The following is a 23,409-nucleotide window of genomic DNA, read 5'->3' as shown; positions in this document are numbered from 1 at the left end:
ACTGTTATGCTGCAAGATGTTTGATTTTCTTGTTTTTGCTCCTTTGTCAACACTACTTTGCTTAAGTGATTTCCCTACTTTTGAGTTGTGATGCATTTTATTTTATGCATGCACACACACACACACGCTTTCCAAATGTTTTGCTTTTTTGAATAAGTGCAATAGGTATGAAAATGGAATGTGACTTAAATGCTGTGGGATAAAACTGTTTTTATTTTCTAGTGCTCTCTTCCAAAGCTGTTTTAATTTCATGCATTTTCATCAAGTGCTACTAACGGCTTGAAAACTATTTTAAAAAAAAACCCTTATCCCGTCATTTATGCTATCTACACACGCACTATTATGTACTGTATACAACTGCAATCCTGAGATTATAATTTCTAATGACTTTTCAGCTTTTCTCAAGATCATTTTAACAAGATAAATGGTCCCTAAACCAATAAATCCTCTTATAGGTACATTTTGTTCATGAGTTTGTTTTGTATTTTACAGTTTTTTTTTATTTCTCCGTTGTTCAGGTCAATTCCTGTGGGTGAACAGTTCAGCATTTGGGGGTCCCTGGGTGCTGAGTCCTTGGCTGTGGGGTGGACACGTTCCCTGTAGCCTGGACATGGCCTTGTTCCTCCATCCAAAGCAAAGTGGGCAATACACCATATGGCTCATAGAGCGGGACAAAGAACCACTGGCCCTCTTCTCCACTGTCACCCTCCCACGCATCACAGGGTAAGCACCTCTCGTATACATTAAATGTGGACAGTAGGGTTGCTTTCTCATAGCTGACTTTGTTTGAATTCAACTGAATGAGAATCATTGTGCACTTCAAAGCCAAAACAGATTTATTTCCTCCCTTGGTGGTCATGGCTGAGTTGGAATTGTGTCAGAATAGTTGCATGCCAGCCAAATGCCTCACGGTGAAGGCCCTGTTCCCAAACCTGTGTAAAAACATGGCCCATCAGAGGCACAGATGGAAAACATTGATCAGAATCAAAACATTACAGCTTCATTGAGCTTTTACATGGAGATTATCAAAGGTCAGGAAAGAGCTTGTTTGGTAAGAAGACAATACAAACAAAATGGTTTGGGGGGTTTTTTTGGCCTCAAAATTAGCCTTTTTATATGAACATCAGAAGAGGCCGTGTTGCACAGCTACCATCTTGCACCTCCATGTTTAACAACCTGAAAGGGAAGAAATCAGCCATAGTGTACATTTGAAACATAAGTGGAAGCTTACTACACAAACGGAAGAATGACATCCTTCATGGTATATGAAGAAAATAGTAGTTTACTGGCATGCTTGGGAAAGGAGGGGCAGAGCAATGCAGTCCTCTGTTTGTTAGATGTTCATAAATCTTACTCACTGGACCTTGAAACACCACACATTTATTTTTGGAGCAGCTGGGAACCAATCAGTAGTGTGTGCTCCTCTTATTGTGGCTCTCCACTGAAAGTGACAATGACACACTGAGTGCTGCAGTGTGACCAAGGCTCAGTACTCCTCAAAAAGAGTACTGTTCCTCCGCATTTATTAACTCAAAGTTTTAGCATAAAGGGATTCAAATACTTCAAATATGTGGGTATTTTGTCTCCTACTCCATCCTTCCAGATCAGGGATTTTAGTTTTCAGCCAATTGTTGTCTCCTTTGTAAGCTCAGGTAGGTGCAGGTGTTGGCTAACCTCCTCCAATCTGGTCTCTAGATCAGTGGAGACCAGTTTGAGACCACAGCCAGAGACCAACCTGGATCTTGTCCAAACTTGCAAATGATGCCTTAAAATCAAGCTGCAAGCTCCATTCTGCTGTTTGAGTAGATCCAAAATGTGCGGCGTTGTAATGCTAGCATCGGAGCTAGTGCCACCCATGGAGTTTTAGACATTATCTTTTGAGTAATATTGCTACTGTATTCAATAAAAATCTCTGAAAAACCACAGTAATTAACAAATGAATTAGACAGCCAGCCAATTTAAGGTGAATGCCACAGCTGCTCTAAATCAACAGCACTGGTAATTATCCATGAATTTTAAGATTTACTGTTTTACACAAAAAAATGGTAGAAATAGAGAAGAAAATTGTATTTTAGTGGTTGAATTCTTAAGTGAGTCAACACATGCATGCGTGTCATTGGCTATAATGGTGACAAGCTAATATATATATGTTATTTGTGTATAGCTTTTGCAACTGTTGCCAGAGCTGTGTCCACAAGCGGATTGCTGGATCAGTGATTAGATTATATCGTATTGGAAGAGTATATCAGCTCACTAATAGCCAATAATGCTATGTTTTGACACTTGATTCACTTGTCAGAACAACTTGTATAGTATTAGTCTGGAGGTGAACAAGCCAATGTTTTACTCACAGGTCGGTTAAAACTTATCTAATGTTCCACAAATCTGACCTGTAACGATGTGAGCGTGTGATGCATCTTCTGACGGGAGCATAGTAAGAATGTGCTCATTACGTGTGACATTAAGTCTGCGTTTTATGTGCTCTCATTTGTATTCAGAGGCTGCCATCCACCCACACTATCTGTGTCATTTGGATACTCGCTCTGCCAAACTGCCCACATTTCAACTCTGAAGGGAGAAAGCTTGTATCATGAAACGAGAGTCCAAAAACTAAAGCCCACCCGCAAACATTGGAAGAGTCCGTCATCTTACTAATTGCAAATAATGCTATGTTTTGACATAGGATTCACTTGTCAGAACAATTTGGATAGGATTAGCCTAAAGGTAAACAAGCCAATGTTTTGCTCACAGGTAGATTCAGACAAGCAATCGATAACTGCAAAATACATCTGGGTTCAGAGAATATTGTTTTGTTTAAAGGTCCCATATTATATCCTATTTCTCCAAGTTAACCTGGTGTCCTAATGAACATGTCTGTGACATGCTTTGGTCAAAATACCATAAGGATGATGCACCACAGCAGTTCAATAACCCTGCCAAAACAGCCCTATTCAGAATGCTCTGTTTAGTAGTATCTCTTTAGGTCCACCTTAAAAAAAGTTAAACAAAACTTAAGGGACAGGAAATCAGCCACAGAGGCTACTGGGAGCTAACAGCAGTTATCATTTGGAAAAGTGATCAATTTCAGGCTCTAGCAGGCACATTGGCATCATATATAACATGTATCCACTGGACAGATAAATCCTCTGAGGCTGGAAGTTTGTGTAGGACTCAGTGCTGCACTGTGGAGCCAAGAATTTACGGGCTTCCGGTTCGCGGATGCCGTTGCCCTCGCCAGCACTCTCGTGTGTTATACGGACAAAGTGGAACTCCATGAGACAAAAAATTCAGGAATTTAGCGTCTTGTGACGTCCCAATGAGTGCGGAAGTCAACATCGCGTGTTTCATCCCCTGTACTTAGACTGAGGAGGACCACAAAAACACAAGTCATTTTTTTTCACACTTTGGCGACTGGTAGGGTCCCAAATATAAGTATTAAAATGATTAAAAAGTTGATTTTTTATAATATGGGACCTTTAAATAGAATATCTTTTTCACAGCAGTAGAAAAATAATTACACAATATTGGATAATAAATACTAGATAATTACTGCATAGCCATGCAACCAGTACATACATTTTAAAAAGTCAGTGATAGTGGTTGGTTATTCAGCCTTACGGCTGTCAGCACAAGCAAACATCTGTAGTACTGTGTTTTCCACTTGGGGACGGTAAGCCTTTGTCTGAATGTGGGAAGGGTTATCCAAGGTTTTAGTCCCTTGTTACTCCTCTCCACCAAACTGTCCATTAGGACTGTCAGATCTTTTTCCAAAAATCATGCTCAAACAACTATTACGTAACACGGTGTTTCAAATGCACTCTTGCGATTAGTGAGGTTGAAAGCTCGAACATCTCCAATCAAAACCAATAAAACCAGTATAGTGAATATGTTCCCTGAAGTGGGAATAACTAGGAAACTTTTTGAAAAATACCCACCTGTACTGCAGTGGTTAAACATTTATTCACTCCATTGTTTATTTTAATCAGTGAAATTGTCAATGGAGTTGTCCCCATAGTTACCCAGAGACAACTCCAGTATCTGAACCAAATTCTCACTCAAGAATCTTCTGACTACCTGTACAAAGAGCACCCACGCTCCACTACAGCTATTGGCTAGGGAGTGAGCACTCACTTTGAAATCCCCTATTAAAATTGTTCCATCACAACCTACCTTAAAGTTGCATCATATCTGATGGAATTTTGGAATTGTCCAAGCAAAAAAGATATTTGAGAGTTAATTCTAATTATGCTAGTTATGCAAATGCTTCACCCCCTGTGAGTGCTTTGAAATACCGGTCAAGATGCAATGCTTGCATTCTGTTGCATGTACACAATAATATTGTAATCTATACTACTTCAAACCTGTATGCGACCTTTGTGAATATAAACCAGATACTACTGTTCTGCTCTTCAAGACTAATACCTCAAATAGTAACTTAACTGTGACTGAAAACCACTGCTGACGCTACACGGAGGTCAAGTAGGGTTCATGAGGCATATTTGTCATTTATTCATTTTAACATTTTAGGGAACTAGTCAGATGTTGGCAATGGCTCAGCACGCAGGTTACCTGCAGAATTAGTTGAACACAGCAAGTTGCATCTTAAGGTCAGACATGCTGAATATTACTGAAGAAAAATTATCCTCTTCATTGGAGGTGCGATAGTTTAAGACAGTTTCCAATGTGGAAATGTTTCTCTTGGACAGGGAAGCAATTGAGTTTCACCCAGGGTTAGCTAACTATCTCTCATTTGCATTTTCATTGTGGATAATTAACTGATAATTCTCTGCTCCTCTCCACTGCAGTGACTCTGCTGCTGCTGCTCAGATCATAGACATGTTCATTTTCAATCTCTGACTGTTACCGACATTTGTGAAAATTTAACAAATAGGTGAAAGAACAGAAGAGACAGTTGGACAGTTACAGTATGAAGTGCATTTCCTTGTTCCCCGTTTCAAATGCTAATGTTCCCTGTTGTACATAGTTGTTGTACCGAGTTCCAGTCGAGTCAGGAGAAACTCTTCTCACCACTAAGTACGTAAGGTTTTTTTTTTATTTTTTTTTATCACGCCTTCCCTCAAGACCCTGTATCAGATGTCATCATACAGTGTCTAATGATTCCTGAGGGAGGCATATTTAGGACCTCTGACCGCAGCCAGCAAAAGACTTGACTCATCAAACAGTGTCAGCTCTCACTGTGAATGTCACAATCCCCTGTGTCTCATTCAGTGAAAGAGAGACAGACTGAGAGAGAGGGAGAGAGAGAATCTGTTTACCCGTATGTTGTAGTGAGATGTCCTCAGATGAATTCTACATTTGGGCGTGTGTGTGTGTGTGTGTGTGAAAGCCCTTGCACATTCATGTTTGTGAAGGGCTGTTGATGTGTCTCACGACTGTATCTAGCACTGGTAAAAATTTCAGGGCAGTCAGGTGGGGGAAATCACAGAAAGGGTATGACCCCACTGCCACATCCCACTGCACAACTATAGCTGCCTCTGTGTTTATAATTCTGCACTCACACACATGGGCGTTTACACTACACACAAACATAATAATAATAAGCATTCAAAATGATATGAAGTGCATTTTATTATTTACAGAATAGTCGATGCAACAAATAGCCATAATTGTTAGATGTATTAATGCAATGCCAGGTGCGGTTAGAATAGTTATCAAAAATACACAGTGTTACAAAACCCAATCATGCAGTAAATTGGAATGTGTTCAATGTATTTCACTTGAACATGATATATCCTGTCACATCTTTTGTGTTTGTTTAAAAATTAAAGGACCCACTATAAAGCTTAACTGGTAAATACAGTGTTTACAACAGAGAGAGTTGTCTGAAACAAAAAGAACATCAGATTTGTTTTTAAAATTAAAATAGGAGTAATGTACATAAAAATTATTATTGCCTCTCACTTAAATCAATTGACAGTCCCATTGTGAAATAAAAGTCTCAACACTAACATGGTATGTATCCATTCTCACTGTGGGTACAATTTAATAAGTGACGACTGCTGTATTACTTCACTTCTAAGGAATTGGATTTGAAAAATACATTATGCATCCTGAAATAAAGACGTGTTTTTTTTTAACTCGCCACATATTCAAGGCCTATGTGTTACACTGCCATAAACAGGCATTAGTTTACATACAATATTTTGTATTACATTATGTGCAAAAGAGGTTTGACTGATAAGTGAAATGGCATGAAAATTAGCAGTAGTGAATAATAAAAGGAATCCTGTCGCCAAAACTACATCATCAGTTGTTGTTCCACCAGAATAGACAGACAGACGGACAGATGACTTTCTTCATCCCTTTGGGAGGTTCCCTCGGGGAAATTAAAAACTCCATCATCCACCCACAGCACTGTTAAATTAGAGTCATAGGAAACAGGAAAGAAAAGCACCCCAGGTACCCGACACCATAAAATATGCATATAATTATACATAATGAGTGAAAAGCTATAGGGACATAAAATGTATGTGAAACTATATACATACATATATACATACATATGGGTACACCGTATTGCACAAGGTTTTATTGCACATTATTGTGAGTTTTGGTTGTGGTTATTGCACTTTTTGTGAATTGCGATTATGGACACCATCGTTCCATCCATCAGCTACCGCTTTATACTCCACCGGAGGATATGTGCTGTGCCTATCTCAGCTGACATGGGGTGATAGGCGGGTGCACCCTGGACAGTTTGCCAGTCCATCACAGGGCCATATATAGAGACAAACAACCATTCACTCACACTCTCACACCTACGGCCAATTTAGAGTGACCTAATCACCATATCGCATGTTTTGGACTGTGGGAGGAAGACAGAACCTGGAGAAAACCCACGTGCACACATGGGGAGAACATGCAAACTCCTTGCAGAAAGGCCCTTGTTCCGAAGTTGTTCCAAATGGGGCTCGAACCCAGGAACCCCGGGTCTTCTTGCTGCAAATGAGTGTGTGCTAACCACTACACCAACAGTTGTGATTATGGACACAGTTCACAAAATGAGGAGTTGTACAATTTGATTGCACGGGGGAAACAAGAGTTCCCCAGTCTGTTGGTCCTGTACTTTGGGAGGAGCAGCCTGTTGCTGAGGCTTGGCTCCTCTGGCTACTGATGACAGTTAGCAGAGGGTGGCTGGAATTGTCCAGGGTGCTGAATATGTCAGAGCAGTGGGATTATGGCTTCAGTTTGATAATGTGTAGCATGTATTTACTCACAAACAAGCCAGGCTGCACATTGCATTGCTAGCTCATAGCTACACTGCTGTTAACTCTTCTACCTATACCAGTCACCTCACCATGACACAAAAACCCAATTTCTGACTCATTATCTATGCACAAAGCAGGACTACAGTTATCAAAGTATTTTTGCAACAATATACTTTTTCAAACTTCTCACACTTTCTGCACAGATCTGATAAATCACAGATCGGTTGAGCTCCGGTAGTACTCAGGCGATAATTTCCAGGGAACTATTTATCAAATATTGAGAAATACTTTGTTTCTTCTGTCACATTTTCCCAAATCAAATTTAAGACTTAAAAAAATAAAATAAAATAAAAAAACTACTATACTACCATGAATCAAAGCATCACTATGGATTGTGTCTTGGAAATTATTATTTACTATGTAATTACATGTCAGACAAATATTGTATTCTTATAAAACAAAAAACAATGTGTTTCTTAAGGTACATATTCGACTTGCTTAATCACTTAAATAACATGGCCTAAATGATTTTAGCCTTTGTCCGCCTCTGCGTTCTAATGTAAACCACTCGTCCACTGCTGAAGATTCGCTTTTTCTTCAGGTGACAATTTTCCACCCTAACTGTAGAAAGTTAATTATCTGTTTTATGATTGCATTAAAAGCTATTTCAGATATAGCAGAGCATTTTGCCCTAAGCCCCCACTAATTTCTTATCCTGTCATTCAGTTGTGCTGGTGGATTTGAAGGGAATCCGGAACAGAATGTCAAGCCCTACCAGCTGAACACATAGTGGCAGATGTAATAACATGGTTGTGCTCATTTCAGATGCTATGTTGTTTTGAAATGTGCAACGGAAAACATGCTCATGGTTAAAAGTGCAGACTGCTGCAGCAGCACAGGCGGACAAGCGGCACTTCTCCTGCTCATACATATGCAATCATGAGAGGGTAGAGGGGAAGGTGAGAGAAGATGCAGCTTGTATTTTGATGTAGTATGAAAACTGTGAGTGAAAGCTCATGTATGTTTCACTGTGAAAATACCACATCTCCATCTCAAGCACGTGTAATCCAGGTGCATGTCTGATTGCAAATGTGGAAACTTGGAGAGATAAGCTGAGGATTTTTACCTCAAGGATTTCTGGACTTGGTTAGAGCATGGCACAAGTGGATTGAGTGCAGGTAATATCAAGTGATGCTGGATAGTGTTTGTGTTACCCTGTTCCCAGCAAGAAACTATTACTATTATTATAGTTTCTGCTTGTTTTGTTTAGACATGTAGTGTAAATGATAAGTAACATGATCATAGATGTATAATTTTAATGTACACATGTACTACGGCTGGCCCAGCCAGTGTGACAGAGCTAGATAAGAATTTCCAAATATTTGCCTGAACCCAGTGCGGCCAGTCAAGTTTCTGAGACATTAGTGGAACATCCACATTCATTATATACCGCTTTTTCCTCCATATGGGGCTTGAAGGTCACCAGTTAATTGCAGGGCAAACATAGAAATAAGCAAACATTCACTCACACTTTGACACCTACTGTCCATTTAGAGCAGGGATGTCGAACTCAAATACAGAGTGGGCCAAAATTTAAAACTGAACAAAGCCGTGGGCCAAGGTTGAACAAATTAACCTTTAAATAGGGACCCAAACAAGTTTTGCATTGAATATTGAACAAACAAGGCTTATATAACTTTATAGTGACATGCAAAATCGAGTTTCAAATAATAATAACAATAATTAAAAAATATCAATGGCATATCAAATAAAATTTAAATAAAAAATTGAATGCCTCTTTTCTCTTTGCAGCCTTCTGAGGTAAATATCAACATTAACTTTTTCCACAAGCTAATACATTTGAAAATACCGCTATACTGACCATCAATTTGCCAAATCGCCGGCTAAACTCAGCGCAATTGCCGCTGCATAATACCGGCGGGCCAGCTCTAATGTTAATTTGATATTGCCTCAAGGGCCAAATGAAATTACACGGCGGGCCAAATTTGGCCCGCGGGCCAGAGTTTGACACCCATGATTTAGAGTGTCTTATTAACCTCTGCATGTTTTAAGCCAGTGGGAGAAGACTGGAGTATCTGGAGAAAACCTAAGCTCACATGCGGCAAACTTGCACACTCCACACACAAAGGCCCTCTGACAAAACTAGGATACAAACCAGCAAACTTTTTGCTAGCCACTATGGGCTCTCTGTATGGTAACACAAGGAAAGCGGGTCAATAGATCTGATTTGTACATTTTTGAGATCAGATAGAGATAATGCTACCACTAATCGGTGTCTGTTTTTAGCTTTAACAGATCTCACATTGCTCATTCAGACAGCGAGCCATTGCTTTATTCGTCACTATAGACCATGCCACACAGTGAAAATTATTTGGGAAACTGGAGTAATGATACCTCTGCCTCACAAAGTCTCCGAAAGCCATGTTTTATAGTGGCTTCATTGAGTGGAGCTGAACTACATTTGAAGAGATGGGTCACCTGGAGGCTCTCCCTTTAGCAAAGCAGTGCATTTATCCCAAGTAGGCCTTTTACATCGCCTCATCTCTTGCACTTAGAGCTCACCAGCTGACCTCCAGCTCTCGGACTGTGGCTGCCGCAGGGATGGGGCTGATAGGATCCTCATAGCTTTGGATCTAGGAGCAATGCCAGTAGGAAAGCTGCAAATACTCCAGAACATGTGGAGAAGAGAAGAAGGCAGTTTTCAAAGTAGAATTTATGTCGAGCCAATATTGTTGTATGTAACATCTCATAGACAAGCAATGAGCCATGATGTGCCACATGGATTATGAATCAGTTATTCATCACAAATTAATTAGTATGTGTCTTAAGTTGGTGTCGTCATCTAAGGAACTGAAACTCTTCAATACCTTAGCTGTGGAGAAAGTTTAGAGCCTGATGACTGTAAAAATCCATACACTGAGCCATGGTTGGTAAAGATCATATGTTGGTGCCTCACATGAATCTTAATTCTTACTCCTTTGTTTTTTTTTATTTACTGGTAGGGAGAGAGAATAGAATCTGTCCTTAAACATAAATCTCTTTGCAGATATGAGTCAGGCTGTGTGTGCTGTCAACTATAATTTAGAGGCTGATAAGGGAGACGGTTCAGATTGTTTTTAGATCCAATTATCATTTCTGTTCCTTCTGCTTTACAGGCCTTTGACATTATGCAGTGTTAAATACTGTATAGATTGGTTTCCATGGTGGCAGGATATTCATGATGCTAATTCAAGACACAAACGTATTTATATGTGAAGGGTATCACATTCTTTCTTTGTTACTAGGCTGTCTTCAGTGTTCAAGGAAATATATTAAGTTTTATTTGACACAATATAAAAGTTAATCATCAGCTTTTTATTAAAATATATTTAGTTTTTCAAAGTACACTCCATGTTTGTGTGTGTGTGTGTGTGTGTGTATATATATATATATATATATATGTATATATATATATACATACATACATACATACACAATTTAGTTCTGTGAATTGAGATGAAAATGCTGCCAAATCTTGAGTAAAGACCAGAGTTAAATTGTTCATTCGGAACAGTGGCAGAATGAGGTTATATTTTTATTTCTTCACGTGTCTGTCTTTTTCTGATTCCCAGTCACTTTCTTTGCTGTTATGCCATTTCATATAATTATCCATAATGAATTCAGTCTTTCAAGCACATAGTTCTCAAAACATCGGTACAAATATTTCTACAGAAAGATCTTTGTCATAAGATGCGGGGCTGTCTGGGTGCATTTTGTTTTCAAGTGCTCTGTTTATGTCCTTTTTCTTTCTGTTTGGATATACACATACACACACACAAGCACACATATTCTGTGTACCCCCCACCCCTACTCTGGTTTCATACTGGCTGTCAGTACCTGGCACCTGATTACAACCATGGCGAGGCATCAAACAATACCCAATCAGAGGCAGAGTAGATTGGGGTTTGGTGGGCCACAATAATTTGCCAACAATCTGCTGCTGGTTGCAAGAAGCTGGCTTCACTATGATGACGAGGCCACAGGAAGAAGTATGTCCCCAGAATACAAACACAGCAAGAAAACAGGTTTCATGTCTGTGTCCTGGGTAAATCAGAGCCTCAGTGACAGTGCTAACAATAACACTAGCACTGAAATAAAAGCACAGTATCACATTAAAGGTATCTTTCTTGTAAAAAAAAAAATACTCCCAAATAATCTAGATAGAACTTTTTGCACACCCCAACTATAGATACATACATTTACATCACATGTGATACATGTTTTTACTCCCCTTTTAATCATTGAGCGATCCAATGACGAACACAGACATGCACCGTATCTCTCCTTTTTGTCTGTCTGAACAAAATATTAACACGGTGTCTCTGTAGTGTTTGGTGACATCTCACAGTGAGACATCATAAAAAGCCCCTCGCATAAAAAAAATATCCACAGATGAGTTATATCTTGTCATCCTCAGCTTGCAGACTCCACAATCCTCTCCTCTCACGCACATTCCCTCTTTACTTTTTCCCCTTTTTTTCTGTCTCCACACACAGGTTATATAAAGCACTATGTCTTTTATTCCCACCCTCGCCCTGTGCTCATACGCCTTCTGACTCATGTAAAAATCTTTAATCACATTTCCCAAAAGTCGTATTGTACATTCCTGACAGCTGACGTTTTTCACCAGCGTAGAGGAAAATGAAATTTAGCAAAAGCAAATGTGGCCTAGTTTTTATGACAAGGTTGATATTCTGTTCTCACCTATGACAAAAAAGTAACTCAGCACTTTAATCACAATGTTTCAATGCTCATTTTACTTCAAAGCTAATACTGAGACTGGGAATGGTATATTTTTCTCTGCTTCTTTTCCTTGTCTCAGTTTGTTATGGATGTGTAAGGTGAGGATATGACTTTTTAAATGTCTTCATCACTCTTTGGCTTTTGCTTCATCACGCTGGTCAATTGATTTTGTCAGTCATAGCTAATATTTTAATCAACAATAGTGTGGAAACGATACTTCTACCATGTTTCTTTTTAAAGTATCAGAAATAAAAATAAACCGCATAAAAGTGTTATCTTCTTTTACAACAGACTCGTTTTTTGTTGTGGTCTGCAGTTTGGCTGAGTGACGACAATATCTGCTGTAGAAATCAATACAGCCCATGCAGGGATCGACAGTTATGAGGATACTCAAATCCAGTGTTGTAATGTAGCACAGTACACATACTTCATTGCTGTACTTGAGTACAAAAATAGTCTATCATCTAGAGTCTATCAACTTTTAAACCACAACATTTCCTATATAAATTGTGTACTTTCAACTTTTGCCCTAACTATCTTTGTTACTCGTTATTACCGACTAAAAGAGTTGATAATAGTCTGTATTTGTATAGAGACTCTTTCATACCCATTTACACGCTGCAACATGGGGTTATGCGTCTTGCTCAAGGACACGCATAGCAGAGCCAGGAATCGAACCCACCGCCTTCCAGTTGAACTCGCCCTACTACTGAGCTACCATTGCTCAATCCTTACTAACTCCTCACTTTTTTAATACATTTATTTCTAGTACATTTTATATCAGAAAATTAGTTTTGATACTTTAGTACAGTAAATGTCATGTACTTTAAGACCTTTACTGAAGTAATATTATAAAAAGTGACTTCAACTTCTACCAAAGTCATTTTCCTGCTAAGATACTTACTCAAGTATCCCTTTATACAAGACTGTATTGTTTGAAACAAATACATGAAAAAACAAACAAAAGGGAAGTAAAATACAAAAGCACTGTGAAACCTTTGTTGTGACATATTGGAATGGAATGGACTATAGCTGATAATTTTCTTTTCTTCTTATTCTTTCTTATTGTCATCTCATTTTTGCTATGTGGCCTTTATAGCTGTTTACGTAAAACCATAAAAAACATAAAATCAAACTGCTTCTGTGAAAAGCCAAATTCTTCATTCTTCCAAGCTGAACGTTGTGTCCAATGGAACATTGCAATCTAATAAAGTAGTCAGTATTGCATTTTTCATCACAATAAATCACATTGTCAGGTTTAGAAACTAATTTGATCCACACAGAAGTTGTGTGTTTCACAGTGAGCTGCCTGGACAAAGTGGATGGAACTATAATTCCACACACATGACTCCCTGTCAATTTGCGTTATAGCCTGTGGCAGACTTTTGTCAATATTACATAATATGTACATTTAGCATGTGGACATCCTTTTGACAATGACTAAAATGTCCAGCAAAGGCACACAGTTCCGTGTGAAATCCTAAATAGTTTATTTGTAGCTTCCAGGTATCCAACCAAGGAGCCATAGCAATAAGTCAAGTGTTAAAGTGAAGTTGCACTCAACTGAAAATAACAAGCTCAGTTCAAGTATTGTTATGTAACAAATCGTTCTGCTGTTTGGGAGTCATATCTGACAAACCTGGTTATCAAACAAAACCTAGCATTTCATAAATGCACCAGCATGATTAGCTGAGTGTTTTATGGAACTCGACCCCTTTGAAGCTCCTAGTAGATTTACTTTCAAATATTATAGTGAAATACATTGATTTTAGCAGCTAGAAAACTTTCAGCCTGGTATCTTAATAATTGTTTCTTTGGTGGTGAAAGTACTAAATATTTTACATAGCCCTATAATTGACATAGGATTGTTTATTACATGTATATAAAGTAATGATTCAGACAACTATGTATTGTTTTAGAGGTAACATGTCAGAAGTGGTGTTGTTGACCTCACCTGTGCAAACTCTGACTGCGTGGCCAGGTTATCCTCGGCTTATGTAACTGCTGCTACGATATATACACAAGCACACTGTAAAGCGTCCTCAAACATTAACACAGAAGAAATAGGATGGCAAAATAACTCACCGAGCCACAGGGTTGAGAGTAGAGGAAGATATCACATAGCGCCTGAGTGTGCACAGCAAGTCGACACACACATGCACCACGCTAGAAACACTGTAAGTGCATGGAGAAATTCTGTTGTTGTTTTTGCTCTTCTCTAGAGCCAGGCAAAATGGACTAAAAGTCATATCCTCTGCATATTTTGAGCAAATACGAGCATGGTATAAACAGTATTGCTTCATCTGAAAATATATCTAAATTATTGTAAAACTCGGTATGCCACCCAGCTCAGTTTCTTCCTAAAGAATTAATTTACCTCATAGAACATTTTAAGTATTACTCTTTAAATTTACCTGGAACAACTGCATAAATAATATTACCTGATTGATAAAGTTGTGTGTGCAACATATAGTCTATAATTATACTCTACAGTCCCAGGATTATTTGCTTCTCAAGTGTGCACACTCTCTAGTAATGAACGTGACTTTGGGATTTTCATGAAAACCATATGCTCAGAGAATTTGATATTTGATTTACTTGTTAATTTCCCATTCCAAAACTGAATGCACTGCTGTCACTACTCACAGTTTAAGGATGCTTTCATCCATAGTGTCACATTGACTCCTATCTGTTAGAGAAACAGATGGTGCTTATGACCACCTTTTCCTGGGGGTTACCTCCTCATTAGTAGTTGCCACTTGAGCTGCACTCACACATATGCTCATCATCTTCTCTCTCTGCTCCATGGCCTCTGGCATCAATACTGTGCACCTTTATTCTGCATTTGCAGACACCCATGTGCAAAATTACTATTATTAGAAAAATGAATGTACTTCATACAGGTTAATTATTGCTTGTGTAACAGCTTTGAAGTTTTGTCCTAAAATGGAAAATCATTCTGTGTGTACAAGTACTTTTTATTGGGTTAGGGTTAGGGTTTATTATCTCTGGTTAAAATCACCCGGCGTTAGTGATGGTGTTTTGAATTTGAACGATAGTGTTCTAGGGTTAAATGCTGGAAAGTCCTTTTGCGCAAAAGAGAAACTTGGCTGCAGCACAGCGCAGATTATGAACTCCCTGCGACAGAACTCTCTTCTCTCTCTTTGAGCAGTTAACTAAATAGATCAGCTCATCTGATGTATGTTATTCCCTTAATTACAGCGCTAAAGCGTCTTCTACACAAAGATTGAGACCACAGAGTGAAAACAATGAAAAGTGTGCTCTTGAGAATCTGTCAACACGTTTTACTAAGATCTACTCAGATCCACTGTATTTCATTGTGACTGTACTCGATCCTCGTCATAAAGATCATTTTGTATGTGTCATAATCAAAATGTCAAAATGATCTTTATGATGAGGGATGTGGGGATAAAACTGCGCATAGAGAAATGATCCAGTCTGAGTTGGATGATATGGTTTTACATGCCATTATGTATATCATAATATATATATTATACAATAAACACTATGTGGGCAGGCTAAGTGATGTTTGTCCATATATCTACATGGTAAATTAAGAAACGGGAAAGTAAAGTAATAAGTAGTGAAGTTACTTTTCAAATCTAGTAACTAGTAAAGTAATCTCATTACAATTTACAGAAGTAGCTAATTACTTTTTTTTGCGTAACTGGTAAGGACAATATTCAATAAAATACCGTTTGGAATAGATTCTTGCACTCACTTACTGATTCTCTGTCTTTGTTTATTTTGTTTTGGATTTATGTTGTACTAGTTTTTGTTTGTTTTTCTTGTTTTTGTGTTTTACCATTCATAGGTGAGGTCGTAAAATAAGCTTATATTGGGTTTCTACCTCACCCATGGATGTGTTCTATTTTAATGTATTATTTTTCTCTGATGTTTTATTCATAAATGTGCAAATAAACCAAACCAGGGTCACAGGAGGAGCTGGATCCAATTCCTGCTGGCAGTTAGTGAGAGGCAGGGTTCACCCTAGACAGTTTACCAGCCTATCATGATGTGATAAAGATAAATAATTAGGATCAACAGGTTTACTGTGTTGCAGTTAAAGCTCTTTAAAAAGTACCAACAAACTGTTTTTGACTATTTTGTTATTGTTTTTATTACTTTACTAGCATATGTAGACCATATAAGCATATTACACTCAGTCCCAGCTTTTAAGATCAATACAAAACAAACTGACGATGATGAGTGGGGATTTTCTCCTCGTGCAACATAATTGCAAATCTGTCGATCCCAAAAAGATCACAGACTCCTTTCTGAACATGAATCATTTCCTCTTGCCGTAATGTGTGTGTTGGATTGACAACTTTGGGTGTTTAAGTAGATGAGGCTCAGCCTTTTCTTAAGCCGATCCACCACTGATTAGGACTTTGACTGTGAGATTTATCCTTGATTAAATTAACTCTGAACTTTTGCAAATGTGTGCAGATATGCTCAGTTTCTATTGAACTTACTCTGAACAAAGTAAAAGGATCAAAGAGTGATCTAATCAGATATCCCACTATCTGAGGATATTATAGTATACACAAGTGCCATCGTTCATTCCAGTGCCTGATTAGAGAAGTACAATGGATCATAGTGATAAGTGTCAACTAATCAGTCTTTGAGCATGAGATAGTCTTTCAGTTTAACAGAATAGATTTGGATTAAGCATTCACTGCCAGCCAAACTCATGGAATCTGGAAGTGGGGTGGTCTTTTGTAATTTTGGACACATGATTACCTATTATACTGTATGTAGCTGCAACATGCAATAAGTTCTGCTCTGTCTGTAGTGTCAAATTCGAAGTGTTCTCGTAAAAAAAACACCACATTCTAACATTAGGATGTCCATGATGTCTTTGTGATTATGATAAATTCTTGGTGTCACAGTGTTTCATATTAACTATCTAGTGTGGTGGCCCACCATCGTCTAATTTGCCCCACCACAGATTCATAATGAGCCAATAAATTGTTTAACAGTCCCTATAATAACATAAGAAATAAGGAATTGTTTAGCTTTGCTGTTGCATTATAGATCTCTATAGAGAGCTATTTGTGGTGCTGTTTGTTTTTTAATGCTTGTGCATGCACTGTTACAGTGTCGCACACTTTCATTACTATGAACATAATGATTACCTTACCTGCAGCTGTGCATGAGTGGAATATGAGAACTTCATATTCTTTCACCCTCTAGTCTCTCGTACCTGTCGCTCAGCATCTGTTCCATGAGTTGTGTTTGAGTGCATGTGTAGACACAACCACCTTGATGATTGGCTGACAGCAAAGATAAATGATCAAGTCCATGCAGCCTGAGATTGGCATGTGTCAGGGAAAACATCCTTTGTGTCCGACAGTCAACCATCATGTGTTTTCTGCACCTGCATATGCCAATTGCGATGGACATTTGCTATGTTTACATGGACGCACTCTGATTGGAGAGGTTGAAAGTTTGTGGATTTGAAGAAGAAAGTTCAAGGCCTTTGAAAGTTTTTGAAAATCACTCTATATCGACACGAGTCATTGAAAGTAGTTGAATTGGAAAAAAACGCTGTTGCGTTTCCGTCTACACTGCCAAGACACAAAATTCTGCTCATATCTGCTCACGTCATGTACGCGTTTACCTCACATACATGCACCAGTACAGGGAAATAAACCTACATGTTGGATTTTTTCCATGCATCAGACCTTCAAGCTGCTCCGGCAGCTCTGGCAGATAAGAGAAGAAGGAAGATTCTACTCATGCGCACAGACATGGCGGTGTTGTGTAACCCTGTATGACAGCAACACCTAGCCGCCTGGCATGCATACCCAATCGAATTCCACACACTATTGCGTAACCCTATGCACGCAGATTTGCCCTCGAAAATGCTTGTCGGAATAAAAAGTGAATATGCGACGCCACTTTTGCATCTTCTGATCAGACCGTCATCATGTAAACGCAGCCTAAGAGAGCAAATTATGTGATGCAGAAGACTGTCTTGTCCAAGTGGGTGAAGCAGTTGTTGCCCTCCCATCTTAAACTGTGCCAGCACATCTGGTCCTTGAATTTGAGGATGTTGCTCCTGATAAAAACCAAGGTTTGGGAACCCTGATATAAACATCTATCTATCTATCTGATCGTGTCTGGTGCACATAATCCTGATGTGTTTCAAAACTTATTATGACTATGGATCTGACTGCTTATATTTTTTGTATGCAAAAGTAGCCATGTGCATTAGCATGTAGAAAATTGAGCATGCAGTTCATTGTGATGCATTGTGGAATGAATCAAATTGAATCGTTGATCTGATAATAATTAGACCAGTGAAGATGTACAGAGTCAGTGTGCCCCAGGGCTGAGAATTTATCTCAATACAATGCTATTGATAAATACATCTTCACACAACTGCAGTCTGGCTTGTTAGTCTTGTGGGGTATTGTGAGGCGAAAATCTTCTTCTCTAAAACTGTATGATATATGAACTGATACATTTATAACGGTCCTCAGTTCAGAAACCGGTGCTCTCAAAGCGTGAGCTTAGATATTTTTGAGCTATTACTCAAGAACTATGTTTGTTGTACTTGGGTCGAAAAATTATTTTACAAACACTTGAAACCTAGTGGGATCTTCTGTGCTAAAACAAAGAAGAAAGAAAAAAAAAGATGAGTCTTAAAGAGAGCATGTTTCTCTCAAAGCTTACTCCTTACCCCTTGAGCCAAATTGTACAAACAAGAGAACAAAATGGCTGGAACATTAACTTGTATAGTCTGTTAAAATGTTTCACAGACACAAAATCTGAAAAGAGAAAACTCCCACACACTGTTGCTTCTATTCATGTTCTTATTTGATATATTTTTTTTTTACCTTTACCGGGAAGTGTTAGCCTGGTTGATTTGGTTAAGGTTGGCTAATGACTATTAAAAATACACCTTGTCTGAGTTTTAGTTTCTGTGATGTGATATAATCCTCACTCTGTCTGCAGGTGTGCAAATGTTCTGACGCACAGGCAAAATCTCAAAGGGGTCATATGATTATGAAACATGAAATCTGAGATGTCTTCAGAAAAATCTAAGTAAAGTTCAAACAGCTCTTCTTCACAGAGCCCTTGAATTTAATGAGGTTTCTAAACCCTTAATAAATCACCGGTTAGTCTTCTTTATTAGCTTTTTTTTTGTTATTTTACGCACAGTTTAAATATTAAAACAAGGTGATCATGTAGATTGTGTGATCAAGGTAAACATGTAAGACACTTTAGTCCTCTCACGTTTTCACAAATGTATTCTAACACAGCCTACATGCAACCATGTTTAAAATGTTTTATTTTAATTAAACACATTTAAACTGTTCCACCTTCTCCCTGGCTTGCATGAAACATCTGGATAGTAAAGGTGGGAATGCTGCACTGGAGCAATTCAGATTATGTTAGGGTTAATGGTCTTGCTAAATGGAACCACAGGGGTTCCTGTTGGAGCAACCTTTAGAACACTACTGCCCCTACTTTTCAGGAGTAAGTGTAAAGCCACGTTCAGACCATCTGTCTTGACAGATTTCAGCGCAACACATAGCTAGGGCATGGGGTGGTGGTACAAGTCTGAACGTCGGGAATAAGATGCATTCCTACCAAAGAAGAAGTAAACAAAGTTACGTCTGATTCGAGCAGCTCACAGCTGAAAAACCCATCGGATAGGGGAGTCAACTGATTTGAGAGTCACCAGGTCGCAGCTCGGATGACTATCCTTGGCGACTACTACTTTTCTTGTCTAAATGTTTTTTCTGCATGGTGAGCGAGGCTCAATACTCCACCTACTGGTGGGGCAGAAATTCAGTTTGTGCATGCGCCGTCATGCGCGCCCGTGGAAGTATACCAGGACCTTAAGGCAAAAATTTAAAAACTGTGTAGAAACATTAAAAGAAAAATCTATAACTAAACAATTTCAGTTAAGATAAAGACTGACAGCTGCTGTACCAGCCCTGCTTAACTGTAGGCTTTTGTGTTTGTTTGTTGGTTTAGGTTTGGTTTTTGTGTGTTATCCTGTGACTTTACTTGCTTTAATGTAAGGCTTATGTTGGGCCTGAGGAACTGGCTCTGGTTATATTTTATTTATTTTGATTTAGGTTCAATTCAGTTAGTATTTTTGAGTGTTTTCATTTTTTAATCAAATATAATTTTTTGCATTGCCAAACTATTTTGTGAAAGCTGCAATCAAACTAAACAAAATTAAAATGTGTGGGTGTGTCAGCTGTCGAGATGGTTTGTGTGGGCACAGCTACATTCAAATTTCAAATTCAAATTAACTTTATTTATATAGCACATTTCATACATATAATCATGTAGCACAAAGTGCTTTACATTAAATGAAATGTTCTCTTTCCTGTCCTGACCTCACGCCGTTGGCTGGTGGCAGCAGAACTGTAAGAGATTAATATCAGTTAGTTATGCGCTACATGTAGTCTGATAAGTGTAATAGTCATAGCAGGTCAGAGGAGATCAACTGAGAAGGTGGTCTCTCATCTGTCCTGAGGACACGTGGATGAGAGGCTGGATCATTGTGATAGAAAAACTGCAGCATTCAGTAAGCATCCAAAGAAACTGTGTTATTTCTTGTCAGAAACAATGAAGACGGTTGTGTTCACCCAGTGCTTCCACTGTTTTTCACGCAGAGGTGTTTATTGTCTCGCAACATCAGTTCTGAGGAAAAGGTAACCGTGTCCTTAACAACACATTGATTCTGTTACATCTTTACGACAGTGACCAAGCAGCTTGGGACATGAAAGTTGTCTGTTGCCTCTTTCAAGCACGTAGAAGGTTGTTTGTTTCTGTCTCAATGTGCCCCGAGGCAATCGAGTTTCTTTATTATACAACATATTGAAGATGTTTGGCATAGGGAATTTAGGGGAGATAATCTTGTTGTTGTTGGCTTTGTGTTTGAAGAATTGGCACAAGCTGTTTCTTTACTTCCAAGCTCTCACGTGGCCACAGTGTTTTGCTGTGAAACAAAGGTGAGCTTTTCTCTCTCAAGCTTTGAAATGTATGCAGAAATTTGAAACGGTTGAAACGTTCCACTTTGATGAGCTGCTAAAACACCTGTCCATCCTGAAAATGTAACCTGATCATTTTAATATTAGTCTCCTCCGATGTAAACTGTTCATACTCCTGGTAAATACATATTTCTTTTTGTAAGCTCAACCACAGGGCCTTTCACTCAAAGTATTTACTTCAAATTTACAGCAATTACAGCTATTTTACTTAGAACAAGCAATTGGAGACAAGGGCTTGCTATATAATAGCTCTTCAGGAATTAATACTGCATAAAAAATATCCAGCTGCTCATCAGTGCTTTATTACAAAATTAGCCTCAATCAGTGCTGAGCATTCAGAAGGTATGGTTTGAGTTCACAGGAGTGGCAGCATTTTTTAAAGTTTTCAGGCACAGTGTTGATACTGCCATACAGACATGGTGAGAGGAGATCAGATTTAGTTTCAGAGATGAAATGATGTAATTGGGTGACATGCTGTGGAGCTTTGAACGTTCTGGTACTCACTGTGGCTATACAATTATGTTGTGACTTGCACTATATAATGGTTTACACACAGTTTATTCAGCAGTGACACACTGTCAGGGCAACCTGTTGAAGCTAAAGCCAGATAGGAAATTAGATGATTAACAAGGCTGGGTGTTGATCAGCATTTTCTTGCATGCATTAGTTGTGTGCATAACAAGTGGACAATGGTTGTGACATTGATGCTTGTAACCGGAGCAAAGTAATGAGCTGTAGTGTTGTGTCGGTCAGGAACGATTCGTTCGAAAGGACTGATCTTTTGCGTGAACAAACTGACTGGGATCACTTCATGAACTGATTGATTTGTTCCTTTCTTAGTTCAGTTGAGCTCAGCAGCGAGTGTGGTGGCCGGGAGTGGAACTGCCGCGTCCTGTGACTCACTCTGGAATCATGGGCGAATGACGTCGTGAATCTTCGGCAAATAGCACCACCACCGTGTGGGCAGGGAGGGAGGTGGAGTCTGTCACGGCACGAGAGTTTGTGCAGTCACTCACCCATGAACGTACTGACACACTGAACTGTGAGACTGGGGAGGTGAATCTCGCGAACGTGGTGACACACTGAATTGTGGCAGAGGAAGTAAATCTCGTTTGCGCTGTCACTCACTCATGAACCCCGATGCGAACCTACTGCACTCAGGGGAATTTGTTTATTAATAATAATAACAATAATAATAATAATTTTTTTAAAAATGAAAAAAAATCTGCACTCAGGGAGGACGTGAGTGACGTGACAGGGCTCCTTCTAAGCACTGAACGATTCGGTGAACGAATCTTTTGAACAAATTATTTTAATGTACTGATTCTAGTGATTCAGTACAGTCAAATGAACTGCCGCGTCTGTGACCCGCTCATATTTCACTATTCATTGTTCATATGTAGCTACTGGGGCCACAGTCAGATGTTTTTGTTACTGCAGAGAAAAAGTTACATATGCAATTGAATATTTATTATCATTTAAAAAATGTACTGGTAAAAATAGCTTATGACCCTGTCAGTCAAAATGACAGAAAACAAAAAAAGTCTAGCGCAACCTCTGCATGAAGCATATTTTGTGCAAACAATGACATTGTTTTAAAGACGCAAGCACAAATGACACACAATGACATTGCTGAAATGAAGAAAAAAAACTCCACTCTTTTGAATTCATCAAGCAATCTCACAGTGATGCTCGGACCAGATTATTACGGAGCATTACGATTTAAGATTATTGCAGAGTGGACAAAGAACTGGCCCTTGACAGGAGGCTTTTAACAATAACAGGGCAGCCCCTGAATACAGGACACATCGGTGGAAAGATCTGCCCTATCCTGCAACCTAAAAAAAGAGAAATTCTATAGGAGATTTGGAAAATGACACAATATAATGTGTAAAACTGCTTTGGGTTATTTGTCTTGTATAAAACCAATGTGCATGTCCACATCTCATCTGATTCCCAAATGTTAGTACTTTGACCTCTTATAGATGAAAATGTACAATAAAATGTTTTTTTTTTTAGAAATCCTATCAACAGCACCTTGAATAATTCACTCTCACAAAATCAGAATCCTAGATAATCCTGTTAATGCTGCAGACAACCAAAAAAACACATTTTCATTTAAAGGTATATGTTGAATATACTGTATCAACTGCAAGACTATGTTCAGACAGAATGAAAATCAGATCTGCTGCTATTTGCTGCTGAATAATTGCCATGCCTGCACATAATATTATAAGAGGAATTAATATCCTATATTAATCTGAGGATTTCAAATCAGCAGGGGCTAAGTGAAAACATAAGAAACTTAGCCCTTTTGTTCTGTCTGGATCAAGGAA

At 38.7% G+C, this 23,409-nt stretch overlaps 1 protein-coding gene across 1 annotated transcript in view; it reads left to right on the top strand.

The window, feature by feature from the left end:
- alk (ALK receptor tyrosine kinase) overlaps positions 1 to 23,409 on the top strand; it is a gene marked incomplete at both ends in the record, with an annotated part of 379,437 nt that overhangs the window by 233,100 nt on the left and 122,928 nt on the right. The window contains one exon of the mRNA XM_083907769.1: positions 519 to 723. Coding sequence (XP_083763895.1) covers positions 519 to 723 — 205 coding nt within the window. The remainder of the gene's footprint in view (positions 1 to 518; positions 724 to 23,409) is intronic.

This window comes from Microchirus variegatus (genome assembly GCF_963457635.1).
Source record: "Microchirus variegatus genome assembly, chromosome: 21".
NCBI classification, from domain to species: Eukaryota; Metazoa; Chordata; class Actinopteri; order Pleuronectiformes; family Soleidae; genus Microchirus; species Microchirus variegatus.
The sequence above is the reverse complement of the archived record's forward strand: the minus strand, read 5'-3'. Positions and strand labels throughout refer to the sequence as shown.